General features: G+C 42.6%; 1 protein-coding gene and 1 long non-coding RNA gene across 2 annotated transcripts; one reads left to right on the forward strand and one right to left on the reverse strand.

Annotated features, from left to right (window-relative positions):
- Positions 1-594: 594 nt before the first annotated feature.
- Positions 595-9,026, reverse strand: LOC126999894 (uncharacterized). The gene is made up of 3 exons (XR_007753654.1): positions 8,792-9,026; positions 1,944-2,194; positions 595-743 (listed from the first exon to the last, which is right to left on the reverse strand). It is a non-coding gene; the product is annotated as an uncharacterized LOC126999894 (long non-coding RNA).
- Positions 9,027-12,469: 3,443 nt separating this feature from the next.
- LOC127000092 (uncharacterized) lies at positions 12,470-17,228 on the forward strand. Its single transcript, XM_050863514.1, has 7 exons — positions 12,470-12,598; positions 14,122-14,360; positions 14,804-14,939; positions 15,284-15,417; positions 16,023-16,148; positions 16,516-16,660; positions 17,074-17,228. Exons 1-7 carry the CDS (start codon positions 12,556-12,558, stop codon positions 17,190-17,192), a joined length of 942 nt encoding a protein of 313 aa, XP_050719471.1. The 5' UTR covers positions 12,470-12,555; the 3' UTR covers positions 17,193-17,228.
- The last annotated feature ends 633 nt before the right edge of the window (positions 17,229-17,861 follow it).

Raw genomic sequence — 17,861 nt, forward strand, 5'->3', positions numbered from 1 at the left:
ACCCGACAATATGGCTCAATCAAGTAAACATACCGTAAATGCAGCATATGCAAAGGTGACTGAAACCAAGCATCTGAGGGATAGGGACTTGCCAACATGTTTGATGATCCAGCAAACTCATATCAACATATGTAAATAAATTTTAATTTATACATAATCTACTTTCTATGACCAAAATTGTAAACCCATATTATCATCAAACATGATATCAGGACATCATAAAAAGTGAGCAATATTGAAATTCAAACATGTTCTGATATTTGAGTAACATGTCTAAACGTTGGAAGAAACAAACAAACAAAAACGCAACAGATAATCCTCATGGTGGGTGGGGGAGACACAGAGGGAGGGAGGGTCCTAAGCAGGCAGACTCATTGATAGTACAGCTCAAGGTTCATGCCATCATGGATCTCATAGTCGGCAATCGTTATGTGGTCCTTGAAGATTGTGTACCACTTCTTCAGGACGATCTTGTTCCAGGGGGTGCCTGTCTGAGCTGCTATGAGCTTCTTCAGGTCCCCAATTGTGTCATCAGGGTTGCACTTGACTCTTACTTTCTTCCCCAGGCGATCATTACAAGTCACTTCCAACATTATGGCGGTGGTGGTGGTGGGGGTGGTGGGGGAGGGGGTGGAGGAGATGGGGGAGGTGTGGGTGGTGGAGTGGGTGGTGGTGTTGGAGGCGGTGTTGGAGGTGGCGTTGGTGGAGGTGTTGGTGGAGGAGAAGGTGGTGGTGGAGGATTGCTGAGGGAGAGACATGAGATCAGACAATGCAGCTAATTCAATTGATTTGATTACTAATATAAGTAGGGCACTGGAAATAGATGCATAATGAATTATATATAACTTGTTTTAGTTTTATGAGATAATAATTATACAACTAACTAAAATATTGTAATTACTTGACTTTACTGCATCATACTAAAAATATACTAAATGCTAATATAAATACTTACTGAGCAAATATATAAAAAAAAATATATATTTTTGCAAAGTGAAATCAAAGAATGTTGGATAATGCGCCCTGAGTGTCAGTTATAATTGCCAACTTGCACAAGTTTACAATTAAACAAAGTAAATAGAAATTTTATTAAATATATTAAAATAACTCCATATCAATAAAACAGGTAACAATATATAATGCATCATACTCATATATAGCAAGGAAGTAGAGTGACAGCCTCCCTAAATCAGGCACTGGCTTTCAAGCGATGGAATTCACTAACACTTACAGAATATATTTATAGGATGTATGAAATTCAAAAATCCATATAAAAGTTCCCCAAGGCACACTTCACAGACCGGGTTGCTTCACTAAAAATAATGACTATAAAAAATCAATATGAATTTAGATTCGTTAGTCAGCTGTTTCATTTCTATCATAAGTGCTTAAATACAATAGGATCATCATGATAGCCTTGATGTTCTGAAAAATGTGTTCATCTTCTCTTGCAATCATTATTCCTATGATAACTTCAGATACCTTTGCACTCTATCGGTGTGTAACTCAGCGTAATGAACAGACTCGGCAATGTTCCCCTTGAGTTAGTTTGTTATCTTGGGATCCCCAGTGCCACAGGTTTTACATCTGAGGATGCTGGTCACTTTTAATTTTGTCAGAGTAACTAAGGAATTCTAAGTTCCCTCTTGAAATTTAAAAATAAAGACTTCAAGCAGATTTCATTTTAAACATGGTGGGAGTTCATTGGAGACACATCTGATTTTGCTACAAAAGTTTGGAAGTCCCATGCGTTAGAGCTTTAACTCTTTAAATTTATGTTCCATTTCACTCTACAGGACCCAGAAACTACAGGAGGCCTTTCACCTTTTGCCTCTGTACATTCAATTTCTTCAGTCACCCCCCCTCCCCCCCTCCAGACCACACTTGTGTACACACCCCTCAAGACCACACCTGTGTACTTCAGAATATTTTAATTCGCTCACCTTATGGATCCTGAGCACCACAGTTCTGTATCTGTAGACTCTGAGCACTTTTAATAGTATTCCCTCAGTGCTCACAGGTGTCACAGGGCCATGCCTGTGGACTCTGGGTACTTATGGTTTTGTCTCTAAACTCAAGGGTTCCAGACATATATATTGCCTGATACAATATATATTGTCACCCTAGTGGTCCAGAGTCCTACAGCCTGTGGGAATTGCTCACTTTTGATTTTGTCACCTTGGAGACAGCAAAGCTGGAAAGAAAGTCCACTTTAGTTTTTTTTCCATAGTAAATTCTTAATAGGGTGAATTCTTTTCACCCTCTTTGGACTGTTTCAGTGTGCTTTATAATGATAACTACATATCTATTCCATTATATAAAACTATTAAACTCAGTTTGCTCAATGCATGTGGTGTCATCCCTCCCATTGGGCCTCAGTGTGGACTTGACCTCAGTTTGTGTTTGACAAGTGATGGGGTGGTAGGCATGAAGGCAGGGTTGGGGAGGTAGTGAAGGTTTGTAATTCGGTATTCATAGCCCTCCTCACTTGACCTGACCTCTCACTTCCACAGGCACCTTTCTTACCCATCCTTTGTCTGGTACTGTGTTTTCGTGCTGACTTCAGATGTTACTGAATTTTCAGTAGCTTCTTGGAATGAATACACTGCTTCCTCTTTTCTGTGATGGGGTAATATTAGCTGGCGCTTCCTATGATATATGCTTTCTTTTGTTACTTGTAGAAACATATGTCTCTAAAAACACTTTCAAATAGATTACAGTTTCAGAAGACCTTTGAGCAGAGTGAGGTGAGGTGTTTCCAGTCCCCTTGGAAACCTTAACCAATGAGCACTGAGTGACTGTTCATGCCCATCTCTGCCCACCCTGTGGGAGGCACCTGACTGCTCTCTCCTCCCTGAGGTGGTTTATCACCAAATGCATTCAGCAAACTGAGTATACCTTAACCTGGTAGCAGCGACGGGCCAAATTTGTGCCATGATATAAACCCCCCAAAATAGATGATACATAATCTGATCACAAATGCTTTGATATACATTATGAAACGGTTTGTGTGAGGGGTGATTTTTTTCTCATTTATCTCGCTTGGAGGGACCATTGAAAAACATGATCCCCGCTGCTAACGGGTTAAAGGCTCGTCACTGTTAAAATGCCTTTCATCTGCTTTGGAAAGCACTGTTACCAACTCTTCAGGAGCACCTTTTTCAATGTGGACAACTCAACTTGCTCCAGCCTACAGTTTAGTGGGTGCCCTCTTGATCTGATCCAGACACCCTTTACGTGCCAACCTGCTCATATAGTAGCATGATTCAGCATTCAAAGACAATGCAGGTAACAAACTTTCAATTCATCTCAAGAAATTATTTACTCATTAGTGCCCTGTCTCACTTGCAACAGTGTGTGTTATCCAACATGGAAGGAAAGATAAGTGACAATAATGTGTTTGGTTAAGGTTTGGCATGAATGGTAAAGGTGTAAGAATATATTCAGGAGTAGATGTGATCAAACTATAACATAATGAAAAAAAATTGAAAATACATGAGATTACAGGAAAATACTTTAGTCTGCAAGGAGCCAATCACCTTACACAAGATAGTCTGCAAGGAGCCAATCACCTTACACAAGATAGTCTGCAAGGAGCCAATCACCTTACACAAGATAGCTTCTGAAAACCTGTTACTGACTACAGTAAACCCTCGCTTTTATTGACCTTAACATAACAAACTTTGGCTTTAACAAACTTTTGGCCCAGTCTGGTATATGTGGGGATATACCAAACAAGTTCGATAAGTGAAAGGTTTGGTTCAGTGGTGAGCTGGCCGAACTTGTCCAAACACATCGGTCGGCAGTGGTGGAAACAAAGCCGACCGGGCAGTGCACATCTAGTCTGTCTAGCTTTGTCCACCTACCTACGCTCTTGTCCTTCCATGCCTCACCTTTCATCTAATATAAGGTAGTACTCGAGTTATGACAGGATTCAGGACCAACAGGTCGGTGTTAAGTTAAATTGGTCTGAGTTGAAAATTACACTAAAAAATATATTATTTTCAAAAAGGCATCACATATTAAGTGTAAAAAACTGACGAGTAAGAAATCTTGCCACTGACTAACTAACAGGGAATGCAAGCCAGGGGGCACTCCACAGTCACAAAATCCATATTTAACCAAGGCCATTCAACAACCTGAACTCTAACACAAGCTAACTGATACAGGTAACTCTCGATTTACACGAGTTTGGTTTATGCATTTTTTAAATAACGCGGGGTCCAAAATCCTAATAAATGTTTAATTTACATGTTTTTTTCACTTATACGCGATATTTTATGGAGTGGCCACCAGATGCCTCACGCAACTGGACTCACACGGCGCCGCGGCAAAACAGCTGAGCTCAGTTCTTCCCGCGCACCACTTTAATAACAATACAGTACCCACGCTGCCACACTACTCAACAACAACAACGCCATCACTGCTATGCTACCACGAGGGGAAAGGCAGCCAGAGGAGGAACCATGAGAGGGAGAGGAGTCAGAGTGATACACTAGGCAATAAAGGTACAAACCTACCTCTTGTTTGATTTACATTGTTTTTGATTTACGCGACCTCTTCAAGGGCAAAACACTCGCGTAAATCGAGTTACCTGTAGTTCCTTATTGCAACAATAATAGTAACCCAACCTCACTTAACTTCAGGAATAGTAAACTATTATCGCTAAATTAGTAACTTATCTCCGTTAACCCTAGAACAGTCGATGTATGAATTTGCAATGATTATGATTAACGTGTGCCAATTGGAATCACAGTAGGAAAAAAAAAAATAATAATAAATAAATAAATAAATAAATAAAATAAAATATGCTGTTTTCATTCCAAATGGTAGTGTGGCACAAAAATAAGGCTTCTGGACCACTACTGGTTGTAAATGACTAACTAAATAAAAATAAATCGGACTTGGGAGATAATTGAAAAAAAAATATTGAACAAAAAAGTATTGAGAACTTCAGTTTCTCAAACCCAAATATATGAAATTCAGGAAAAAACTAATTTCTACACTAAACTAGAAGGTACGATTGATGTCCCAGTCTGCCTGCCAACCCTGGGCTGCAAAAAAATCAGGGTGACTGGAATAAATAGAAATGAGTGATTTTGTACATGCAGCCTGTAAAGCCTTTTTATTTATTTTTTACAAAATTTAGTAAGAGGGGAGTACGTGTGGAGTGGTGGAGTGGGTGAAACGTGGTTCACTGAGATGGTTTGGACACATGATGAGAATGGGGGAGAATGAACTCAAGAAGAATGTATGAGGGAACGCTTGAGGGAGGGAAAGACCACCTGCGAAGTGGATCAATAGGGTGAGTGAGTATTGGAGTGAGAGTTGAAAGTAGCAGGATTGAGTGTGCTGAGAGGGAGTGCCAGAACAGGGAGAGATGGAGGCACTTGTGCAGCGGCCACCCCCTGGAGGGTAGTTCCTGCGAGGGAGCAAGGCATCGAAGATAAAGATAGATAGATAGTAATGTCTGGTAAGTCATTGAACTCCTCAGAGTTCACTAGGTTTCCTAGCTCTTCATTAGAGATGAATCTCGTACGTTCCTAGGCCATGACCACTATCTACAATAAAAAAGAGGAAAATAATATCTAAAGTACTATATTTAACATAATATGGGTCAAGTTTAATAAAAAATATTATATTTGACTGAAACACTCCGAAACTTCGCGTCGTCATATCACAAAGCACTAAGATGGATACTTTCACACATTTTTTTTCCCAATCCAGAAACGTATACGGTCGAACCTGTGCCATTTGGATACACAGAAACTTACCGTACCTAGAAATAAAACCAAAGCATTAAATCACGTACATCCCCTCCGAAAGTAAGTGGCACACGGAGGGTGAGAACAATAAAAGTTGCAAATTAACCATTTTTGGTGGAGACACTGAGCGAGAAACGCAAAATTACACAGTGCATGTACCCAAATGGCACCGGTCGACTGTTCTAGGGTTAACCCGGTAGCTGCAGGGGTCATGTTTCTTCGGTTAGGTTAGGTTAGGTTAGGTTAAAGGCCCCTCTAAGTAAAATAATGAGAAAGAATCATCACTCACGCAAACCATTTCATAATATATATATCAACGCATGTGTGATCAGTTTATGCATCATCTATTTTGGGAGGTTTATATAATGGCAGAAATTTGACCCATCGCTGGTACACGGTAAAGCCGCAAATTTGGCCCGTCGCTGCTACCGGGTTAAGAAGAGTAACCCATGGGTGCTACAATAACTGCTTGGTGTGAAGGCAAGCTGTGCAGCTTCCAACACAGTTACTGCCGATACGGTTATTTATGCAATAAAGTCCCTCTTACGATTTTGTACCCATTTGGTGGTGAAAATGACTATCTTTATATGTCAATATGCTCAACTAATTGACTTCTATCGGATGGACTGTATGATAATCATATCATTAGGGAAGAGCATGTCTTCCAATAGGTATGTCAGCAGCTTCAGATACTCATAGAAATAAAACTAATCTTACCTAACATAACCCAACCTAACCCGGTGAATTTTTGTCCCCCTTTACATTTAATCAGTAAGTTTATACCCAGTGGGTTTTTGCCTGCACCCCCTTCCAGCAAGCTTCCACACCCACCAGTGTCATGCGCCACCTGAGAATTGCTGGAAAATACTCCCAAGCTTTATAACAGTGACGCTACTTAGGTTGGTAATATCAGGCACTGTCGCCTCTTACATCAACTATTCTCAAAGGCCAAAAAGGAGATTAATCAGGTTCCAATGAGTGTTCCTTTGTGTTCACAGTACAGAACAACGGTTAGACTACCACTGGGGTCTTAAAGATACCCATGGAAATGCCCACAAATTCTAAAAAAGCCGTGTTAACCCGTGGGCTTTGGCTATGGGAAAGCCGATAAGTGGCCAAGAAACGGCACCATTACACTGCATTTTGAGACTAAGAAAAGAGCATGGAACGTATATCAGAGTACTCCTCTCGTAACCATAAGGCCGTTAAAAATATTTATTTTTACTCAAACTCCATTCTTTTTGGGTGGTGTTTGTTACAAAATAAACGGTCTCATGACACGTGGCATCTAGCCGAGAGTCGCTTGTTGTCTACTTTAGAGAATTTGACAAGTGATTACTATATGGATAGCTAATTCAGTCTGCCATGACCTTACAGCACTACCTATGACAAATAAGCCCACCTCAAGATCAATCACCCACCACAATGACCCAGGGCATGCATGGTGGGTTGCTCTATGCCGCCACCGCCTACAATTAGCTCGAATTAGGCGTTTTGAGCGGAGCCCCATACGGGGTCCGCCGTTTCAGCGGACCGACTCGCGGGAGCCCAAAAATGGGTCCGCCGACGCTGCCGGGTTAAATGTTATGTGCTTGGGTGCCTAAAGGTTTAAAAATGACCCTTAAAGCAAGCAACATGTCCCACAGAAGCAACATGTCCCATAGAAGCAACATGTCCATCTCCCCAAGAGTAGTGAACGGTTAAGATTTGTTTTAGTACCGTGCCAGTATTTCATTACCTACCTTATGAAACATTACTAGCTCTTCATATATCTTTTCTACAAACATTCAGCAATCATGGAAACGCTTTCAAAATCCAATTCAAGGACTATTTATTGTTCAAAATTGGGGAAAAAAAAGTTGGAAAGTTTCGTTTATTCGGCGCAACATCTGTGGTCATATGCCGGAGAGAGACAGGAGGGGGAAGGAATTATAGGAGAAGGGAACAGATCCCAGGAGACAGGACACAACCCCCGATTAATACCTGGTACATTCACTGCTGGGTGGACAGGGGTGTAGGGTATCGGAAAAGCCGCCCATTTTTTTCCACTCCGCCCGGGAATTGAACCCGGGCTCTCTCGGTTGTGAGCTGAGTGTGCTAACCACTGCACCACGAAGCCCCCTGAAAATTTGGGATATTATTCACGAAAGCGTAGCCTCCTCTGGCGGCGGCCACAGCGTCAGTGCAGCCGGTGTTGCGAGAAGTACCTCCATGCAGAAATAGTTGCATACACATGTGAGGGGGGAGAGGGGGGTCCTCAGGGGTGCACAGCCCCCCTTGGTTAGAAGGGGGAGTCGAGGGGGGCGAACGACTACAGTTCGGTTGGAGTAGTTGGAAAATGCTCCCCCACCCTAAACCCTCCATGAGCTATTTTGCGGCCATGGCGGTGGCACCATCGCCGTGGCCGCTGCCAAAGGAGGCTATATGCTTTTGTGAATATTCCCCTATTTTCAACAATAAATAGTTCTTGAATTGGATTTTGAAAGCATTTCAATGATTGTTGAACGCTTGTAGAAAAGATATATGAAGAGCTAGTGATGTTTCATAAGGTAGGTAATGAAATACTGGCACGGTACTAAAACGAATCTTTACCTCCTGGAATAAACAGCAAAGGGGTCAGCACCAGCATTAACTTTATAAAAAAAAACTTCTTCTTCTTGGGTGTTTTATGGGGCTAGTTAGGCTGTGGGGCCACAGCCTCTAGAGCCCCGTCAGTGGTAGTTGGTATAAAGAAAACTATGACCGGCATGCCCAAAGCCCTAATGGAAGAGACATCCCCTTATGAAAACTAGCTCCCTTGCCTCTGAAGAAACCATAAGAACATAGGGAGACTGTATAAATCGGGAGACAATAAACAAAAACCTATGACCGGTATGCCCAAAACCCTAATAGAAGATACACCCCCTTATGAAAATGCCCCTGAAGAAACCAGACGGCAGGCAGTAATTATGCAAGCCTCCCTTTGTTCTCCAGTCCCCAACGTTAGCCTGGGAAAAGGGGGTCAGTTCACCATAGGGTCTACTCACCTGGAGGCAATGAGTGAGTCGTTAGTTGGGGAAATATGAGAGTGAGTGATGGTGCGAGGCGGACATCTGGCAGCAGCCCGACCCCAGGTAAACAAGAGGTGGACGAGTACACAACACGTCCTCTACCCGTCCCTCACCCTCACCCACAGAACGATTAGTAAAAGCGAATAATAGCGGTAATGACTAGTGGAGCATGAGAGTGGAATTAAGTAATGTGTATATATTTGTCAGTTACGTTTACGCTGAGCTTGGGTGTCATAGAGAACGGGGGTTTGAAGGTGGACTGTTTTAACACACACACACACACACACACACACACACACACACACACACACACACACATTTTGCATAGATTTTTACATAGAAATTCAGACCACACGGATTCTATGGGCCAGACTAGTTACAGGTGGTCTATTAGTAGTAAGTGAAATCCTATTAAATCTAATGTTCAGTGCCACCAAGACTTTGCATTTCGACTTTAGTGAATATCAAGTTGAGGAAATTAAGTGGCGGTCGAGCTTGTTTTTAAATTAATTAATCGTACTACACTGGAAGAGAGAGAGAGAGAATTATAAGAAAAGCTTGCCTACGTGATACACTGGGAAATAACTATTGTGAAAAGGACCCAACTAAGGGATGTTGTGCAAGTATTATGCATAAATATACTTTCTAATTCCTTGCAACAAGATAAATTTAAAGTGAAGCATAGTTACCAAGATATGTGTGTGAACAGTTACCAATCGAAAGAATTAAGAATATTTTACCTACTCCTTTAGTTGAGCAAAAGGGCATGTGTTTGACCGAAAAATATCTGAAATAGTGGAAAACATATCTAAATTTTATGCGCTAGTTGTAACAAACAATAGTTTAGATGAATGTAGGTAATTTCGTTGAGCATTTTCGCGCTTCAAAGACCCACGAACATTCAAGTTTTAGCTGGGGCTCCCGGGCAATAGTGGATTAATCTGTAACATAGGTAGACGGCCCTGCTTCATCCGTAGCTACGAAAAACGGATCACCTGAAGATCCGCCACCCCAGAGTGTCTCACGTGAAGATCCGCCACTCGAGAGACTCACTTGAAGATCAACCTGACATTCAAGTGATAGTAAATAAAAATAAAACTATTAAATCAGAAAATGAAAGTCATTTATTGAAACGTACGATAAAACCTAAAACGTGAACTCATTAAAAAGTGGATAAAAATCAGAAAAAAGTGAATTTCACTAAAAGTGTGATACCTCAGATTTAGTACTAACGCAGTCTTAGCACTTAAAATGGATATTGTGCAGCAATATGGTCATAACTTCTCAAAAGCATTTTTTGAAAATCGGTTGTCCCACATGAATTCCTGCAGGTAGGAGTTTAACAGGTCTCTCCTGCAGCCAGGCATTTTCTTTATATAGCTCTTGTGTCTATTCCAGTAGGATTCAATGGTTTGTCTACAAAACTTACCGAGTGATTCACTGTTTTGTGTTCATACCCTAGAGGGCCTAGACCTTGGATATTACGATATGCTCTCCACTCGTCACTGTGAATGATAGACCCTGCTCGAACCACTTTAGATACAATAGGAAGAAGGGTGGCAGCATCTCTCGCCTCGACTATTTCCATGTATCCAACCGCTGGTTTGGTGCTTCTGTCAACGATGCCGAAGACCCAAGTAGGAGTGTGGGGTGCGCGTCCTCTGTGATGTTTTGGCTTACGAGAGAAGCACGATTCATCGATTTCTACAGTAATCCCAGGCCCACCTAACGTTACTGAATTTGCTTGGAAGTACGAAGCACATATTTCCCTAAAAAAGCTGTAGCAGTCAATCGTAGTCTTCTCAGATAGGTTTACTTGACGTCTTGCCGTTGTTTCTCCAATACGTTCACTCCAGAGATGCATGGCATGAACCCACTTCTGCAGTGACAGTCTAGAACGGACAAAAAATGATCCAGTCCTTATACTTGTTCTCCCTTTATGCTTTGTACACCCTTTTGTCTGGCATTTCCACACCGCACCGTCCGCACATTTGGAGTGTTTGGTCCAGTTCATCCCGTTGTGGCATTTTTCACATCGCACATCACGCCTTAAAAGTTCCTTCTGCTGAAGCCAAGTAATAACAGGAGTGGGGTCCTCAGTCAGCAGCGGTAGAACAACCGTCTCAAAAGTATTAGCCGCCATTATGGAGAAGTGGTCTGATGAGTGGAGTATGAAGAACTGGCAGGTCCACCACACACGGTCTTGGTCTGATGAGTGGAATGTGATAAGCAGTGTAGTAAACTCCAACAACTTCCACTGCTTCTTTCTCATTTTGAAACAATGAACATGAAGATGCGCCACCTCGCAGCCTCGTTACCATTTGAAGCAGTGACTTACACCCCAGATTGTCTCACCTAGTCGGGGTGGCGGATCTTCAGGTGATCCCGAAAAACGATTCAAATTTTACTTAAGAAGCTTAACGATATCAAATGCAGCGAATAGCTTAGTAATAGCAGTTTGATTTGAGAGGAAAGACTCAAACAGTTAAACTTGCATTCTCTAGAAAGGCGAAGGGTACGTGGATATATGATCGAGGTTTATAAATGGATGAAGGGCTTTAATAAGGGGGATATTCATAATGTTTTGGTGGTAAGAGAACCGGGTAGGACACGTAGTAATGGGTTTAAACTGGATAAATTCAGATTCAACAGGGATATAGGAAAAAATTGGTTTACTAACAGAGTGGTGGATGAGTGGAATAGGCTGAGCAGTCATGTGGTGAGTGCCAATACAATTGTCACATTAAAAAATAGAATAGATAAATTCATGAACAGTGATATTAGGTGGGGTTAGATTCACGGGAGCTTAGGTTCAAAGGAGCTGCCTTGTACAGGCCTACCGGCCTCTTGCAGACTCCTACGTTCTTATGTTCTATTTCAAGAGGTCGAAAGGGAGATCAATCGAGCTCTAATGAATGTTTTGTATGTTTGTTTCACAAAAGAATGATCAAACTATCAGAGGGATCCTGAAATCATCTCTGCAATTGCCCAAAACTCCTATGAAAGCCTTGTCATATGTGTGTGCTAGGAGGCAGAAATCTTTAAGAATATGGCCCTGGACACCCGTGATGAGCCCGTGCCGTGGGGATGTATTCATCAGGCGGCGGCGACGGCAGGGGAGAGCAGGGAGGAGGAGGGGCGGCGCGTCGGGCTGAGTGTTGACTCGTCTTCTTGTACTGACTTACACAGGGATCAGTCCTTCGACCACCTCCCCTCCTTCCCTTCATTATTAGCGGCAATGACTTACGACGTGAAATATAACAAATGGGAGGAAATGTATCCTCTCCCTATGGTCACAGGGACGTGGAAGAATGGTTACATAGCCTGCATGTTAACAATAATAGCCCAGAAAGGCGTTTGAAGTCAGGCTCGTGGCATCAGTGAAGAGGGAGGAGATGAGAGGGAAACCCGGGAGAAGAGAGGAACACAGGCATCTCCAAGAAGACACAGACAGTAGCAGAGAACCGTCGACCACACCACACCTTCCCTGTGCTCGCTGGGATCATTGCACCGTCTGAGAATCGATAACCATTGCTGTGTACTGTGGAAAACGTAGTTAATCGAAGTGATAGATGAATTAGGTTTCCCATTAAGCGATACTCAATCCACCCTTGACACACAGAGAGTGGTGGGCGGGAGGGTGGAGACCGGTGGAGGGAGGTGCTGTGGGTGGGTGGTTAGGCGGAGGGAAGAAAGGCTTCAGTATATCGACGAAGCTGACCTGGCACCTTCACTCAATTATGAAGGCCACTAAGTTCTTCATCTTCGTCATCATACTAAAAGGTGGGTTGTTGTCGTTGTTGCTGTTGTTGTTTTATTTTTGTTTCACTTAGTACATTCGAAATTAAAAGTTGAAGCTGCTGACCTGACTCCTTCACTTTTAATAATGGCCAAAAGGAGGGTTGTTGTTGTTGTTGTTGTTGTTGTTGTTGTTGTTGTTGTTGTTGTTGTTGTTGTTGTTGTTGTTGTTGTTGTTGTTGTTGTTGTTGTTGTTGTTGACCTGACACCTCCACTCAAATACGATGGTCACTATAATGGAAGCAATCTTTTTTTCTTCAAGGATTGTGATGATTGTTGTTAAATTGTAAACTCTTGGGATTGTATGTTATAGTTGTTCTGTGGTTTTTATCTCTGTTTGACGTAGTACAACCTTAATTAAGTCGTCAGTCCTTAATGAACCAGGTGATGTAATTAATCTCTCACTTTCACCTCATTAACCGATTTTAAGATTGTCAGGTTAGGTAAGAAAATTGATCTTCAAAAGTGTGATTAAAAAAAAAAAATGTAAAAAATGTCTGTGTGAAGGTACAGATTCCAGGAAACTAAACAACGTGAGCGAATGTCAAGCTTCTATCGGAGACACTTTTCTTCCTTTATCGCATTTTCTTTTTATTTGAACTTTCATCTTTAGTGATAATGATATGATGATGATGATGATAATGGTAATGATGATACTTTCGCCACTGTTGATACGATGCTTTTTATTATCAGTATAGGGAGCATCCGCTATAGCTGCGCGTGGCCTCAGTGCTCCTCTCCGTGCTGATAAGATAAAAATGGTGATGATTGTGATGCTGGCGACAGATAACTCTTTCTCAGATTATGAATGCGGATTTATTTTATTCATCCCCATAGTAATTGGCCTATCTTAAAGTTTACATCAAGTATTTAGATTACCTTAAAATATCTAATACCATCTCATTACTTTTTAGGAATGATAGATATTTGAAGGTTCCCACAGATAATGAAGCTCCCAGTGGTTGCATGTATTACAGTTCATAGCTGGGCACGATAACAGAAAACCTTATTCCTGATAACCGATAACTGATAATGGAAAACCTTATCGGTGATAACCGATATTCGTTAACTGGAAACACAAATATAGGCGACAACCGATAACCGATACCCGATATTAATCCACAATTCCGATACTAGCTAGCGATAAGTCCGATAGGCGAAAACGATACTATATTGATATTTCAAATAAAAAACATAGATGAATTCAAATTTTCATTATCTGTATTTCTGTCTAGAACGACACTCTGTCGAGTTGTCTGTCTGTCTGTCTATCTATCTATCTATCTATCTATCTATCTATCTGTCTGTCTGTCTACATTTCTCTACCTACTTATCTATATATCTACCTATCTATACCATGGCATGCTCACCTAAATGATTTTTCTCTTTGATATATTGATTTTTGAGTCTAACATAAAAAATAACCTAGTGTTTTAATGTTGATGATCAAAGTATGAAATATCTTCACCGAAGATATTTCATCGTCTATTACTTATCTATCGCCTCAGGGTCGCGGGGGGTTCGCATCCAGGGCGTGGAGGTGCCCGGGGAGGTGCAGGCCGGGGAGGACGTGTCATTGCGCTGCCGAGTTGACCCCTGGCCCGGACCTCTCTACTCCCTCTCGTGGTGGAAGGACGGCGCCCAGTTCTACCGCGCCGCCGTCACCGCCTTCCCCGCCGGCAGGAACGACACGCCCTCCAGCGGCAGCCTCGCCACCGTCTTCCCTCAGCCGGGACTGTCCGTGAAGGTAGGATCGCCCAGGGGGCACTGTCGAGGATGGGGTGGAAGTGTAGTGGGTTTATTTTGTCTCTCAGTAGTGCGCCATTACCTGTATACATAATATCAGACTTCAAAAGTATACATGCATGATAATTCTAAAACGGTGACAAGTATATGAACTGAATTTCGTCATATCTGTCTGGTTATCGTATATTCTTTTTACACGAGTAGCATTTATTTTACTGCATTTACGGTGTCCAATCCTTCTTTTACGGTAAAAATATAAATCAGTAAAAACTAATCCTATCTATTGTTGCGTATTGTGAGCTGTCATGTTTTCTTTTATTTTTTGTGTACTATCAGCAATTTTTACGTTTTGTTTTGTGTGTGCTTTAGGGTTTTAGTTTATCTTCTTTACGGTAAAAACAGAGATAAAAGCAGATATGACTCCACGTGTTGTTGTGGGTGCAGGTGGGCGGGCGGGGCCTGGGACACGTGGTCCTGCAGGCCGTCACCGTGGCTGCCTCGGGGCTCTACAGCTGCGAGGCCGTGGCGGACTTCCCTTCCTTCTCGCAGCACCTCGTCAGCGCCAACCTCACCGTCGTGGGTAAGGCAAAGGTCCAAAAAAGCAACAGTTCCGTGCGGGCGTTAGGGCATGACCGGGTTGCATATTCTTGAAGGGGTTAGTGTGTGAGCTACGACCCGGACGTTACCCACGGCTCAGCGGCTCGGGGAGGTGCCAATCAGACATACACTTCAGGAATATGCTGCCGGGTTTAGAGTTTCAACAGTATCTAGCCCTTGGTGACCCTCGCTCGCCTCGAACAGAAAAAAACAAAGATCACTCATCCAGCTGACTGATATACCGATTTTGTGTCATATATTTCACAACCATTAAAGATTATATAGGACGTAACGAGTCTATCTATATATTTATCTATCTCCCCACAGATCCCCCGGACACGAGGCCTGTAGTATCCGGCTTCAGGGTTCGATACCGCCCCGGGGATCAGCTGACTGCCAACTGTACCGTGCTGCGCGCCCACCCGCTTCCCACGCTCACCTGGTTCATCAACAGCAAAAAGGTAACAGTGATAGACCGTATTCTCAGGCGGTTTCAACTCTCATAACAAATATTTTCATACGCCACCAAGGAGATTAGTCAGATTCTCATGGTTATTTTTCACATTCATGGTGCAGAAGCCTTGGCAAACTATCACCAGGCACATGAAGCTACCCTTGAAAGTACCCACAACCTCTATACGTAACCCTTATCAAATGTGGGTGTGTAGACCTCGAAATGTGTGAGAATTTGGGTCATAGGCTCCTCTTTCTATAGTACTGTTTTCGAGGGCGCTCCGACAATGTTTCGCCAGAAGATGGAGACTCATATATAAGAGTTCCTTATTCTTAATTCTATGTCTATGTGAATATGACTGTATATTCTGAAGTTGTTGTCAAGGTCTCATTATGTTAAAGAAGAAAATATACTGACACAGAGACAAAGAGAGAACATAAAATTAGGCCGCATTCAGTAGTACCTAACTGCAAGAATGAACACACAAAAAAATAAAGGAAAGAAAAACTACTTCGTGTTCTCTTCTGAAAAAATGAAGGAAAAAACTACTCCGTGTTCTCTACTGAAAAATAACAAAGGAAAAACTACAACGTGTTCCCTACTCTATAACAGATCGTGAACGGGTCGCAAAAGGTGGTGGAGGTGGTGCCCGAGGAAGACCTGACCTCCACCCTCACCGGCAGGGTCTCCATCCGCCTCCAGCACTCCCACTTCGTCGACGCCACCTTCAACCTCACCGTCAGTAGTGCCTTGTTGTTGTTGTTGTTGTTGTTGTTGTTGTTGTTGTTGTTGTTGTTGTTGTTGTTGTTGTTGTTAAGAGTAGTAGTAATAGTAGTAGTATTGGAAGTAGGAAGAGGAGGAGGAGGAAAAAGGAGTTAGACGAGGAGTAGGAGCTGGAGTTATGCAATTAATCTTTCTTATTGAGCTACTTGTGGAATGTTCGACTGAAGCTTACTGAACAACGGTTTGTGCTGTAAGAAAAAAATGCGGAAAAAAAGGAAAGAAAGAAAAAGACAGACACAAAGGATGGGTTCTCGACACGTGGCTGGAATAGTTTGTGGATATAAGTAAACGGACCCAGTGTTTAAGCTTTCCCTGCCAACAGTGCGGGGCGCGGGTCGGGGCGGCCCTGTGGACGGCCACCACCATCACGGGGCACCTGGCACGAGGCAGCCTCCAAACCTACCTGGGCGTGGGCGGCGACACGCGCGGGGACCACTCCCAGCCCTTCCAGAGCCTGCACGCCGGCCGTGAGTGTGTTCCCGCATTGGTCTGTAGACGCACTTGTCACAAAGAGTACAGCCATTGGTCTGTGGCTGTCAGTGGCTTTGTGGGGAGCAACAAATGACGAGCCGCTATAAGATTTATGTGTCCAGCATGAGGCTTGATAACCAACAAAATGGCAGTATAAAATCTTAAAAATGAAAAAGGAGGTAGCAAAAAAAGACAATCAGTCAAAATGAGGTATACTTACTTTGTTAGGAACGAGAAACGTTGCAAAAAATGATTTTTTCCCCCAAAAAGCTTTATTGAAATTTATTATTGCTTAATTTGAAAATTCCTGTCGTTGTTGCATGGAAGAACAAAAACGTGATGTAAATTTCTAATTTGGGAAAACTTAATTATCTTTGTTGGGATACACAGTTGGTGTTCTCTCCAACAGAGGCCGCAGTTGAGGGCTGTGGCCGCCTCAGCCTTCTGCTGCCCCTGCTGCCCCTGCTGGTGGGTGCTGCCGCCCGGCGCGTCACCTGCAGGGAGGCTGGCCGCCGCCTGCTGTACTGAAGACGAGGCTTTCTGCACGACAGACTAAGATGGGGAGGAGCAAATGAACAAAAGAACATAACAATCATAGAAAATATCAATCCATATAGTAAGTATAACAATTATAAATAACTGCACATTTTGATTAGGTAATCAGTAAACGAGTAAGGAATGAACTCGACGAAATGTTGCTTATGAATGTTAGAAATAATGCTGACTTTATTATCAAGAGTGCAGTGTTGGAATCACAAGTGTTTCAAGTAGCCATAGATAATTATTTCTCCAGACTTGACCCAAACCCTGGCATTGTTACTCTAGCCTATTGACGCCGTTGAAATGATGTAAAATAAATTGTAGTGACTGAACTATTCAAGTAATAAAAAATGAAAGTGCAGTGACTCAACCACTGATAATTATTAGGTTACCAGTGTGGCTTATCGCATTACTTTGTGGCTATGTAAAGGCGCGTTAGTTACCAACGATTATTTAAGAAGAAATATAGTTGGAATTGTTACCAAGGGAGATCGAAGCCTCTCACTACTCACCGTTCTGTTTACACGGACTAGAAATAATCTGCATTGTTTGGCGAGCGTGTTCCCCGGCCCCAAGTGAAGCAGCGCGTGAGGGGATGCAGCACACACTGAACCTCCAGCCACGCCCGAGGTTCTAAGGATCGTATTAAAAGACATT

The sequence above is a fragment of the Eriocheir sinensis genome, chromosome 17 (assembly GCF_024679095.1).
Source record: "Eriocheir sinensis breed Jianghai 21 chromosome 17, ASM2467909v1, whole genome shotgun sequence".
NCBI lineage: Eukaryota > Metazoa > Arthropoda > Malacostraca > Decapoda > Varunidae > Eriocheir > Eriocheir sinensis.

Coding starts and splice junctions, on each gene's coding strand:
- LOC127000092 (XM_050863514.1), top strand. CDS start 12,556: ATGAAGGCCACTAAGTTCTTCATCTTCGTCATCATACTAAAAG. Junction 16,149..16,515: donor ACGCCACCTTCAACCTCACC/GTCAGTAGTGCC, acceptor CCCTGCCAACAG/TGCGGGGCGCGGGTCGGGGC. Junction 16,661..17,073: donor CCAGAGCCTGCACGCCGGCC/GTGAGTGTGTTC, acceptor TCTCTCCAACAG/AGGCCGCAGTTGAGGGCTGT.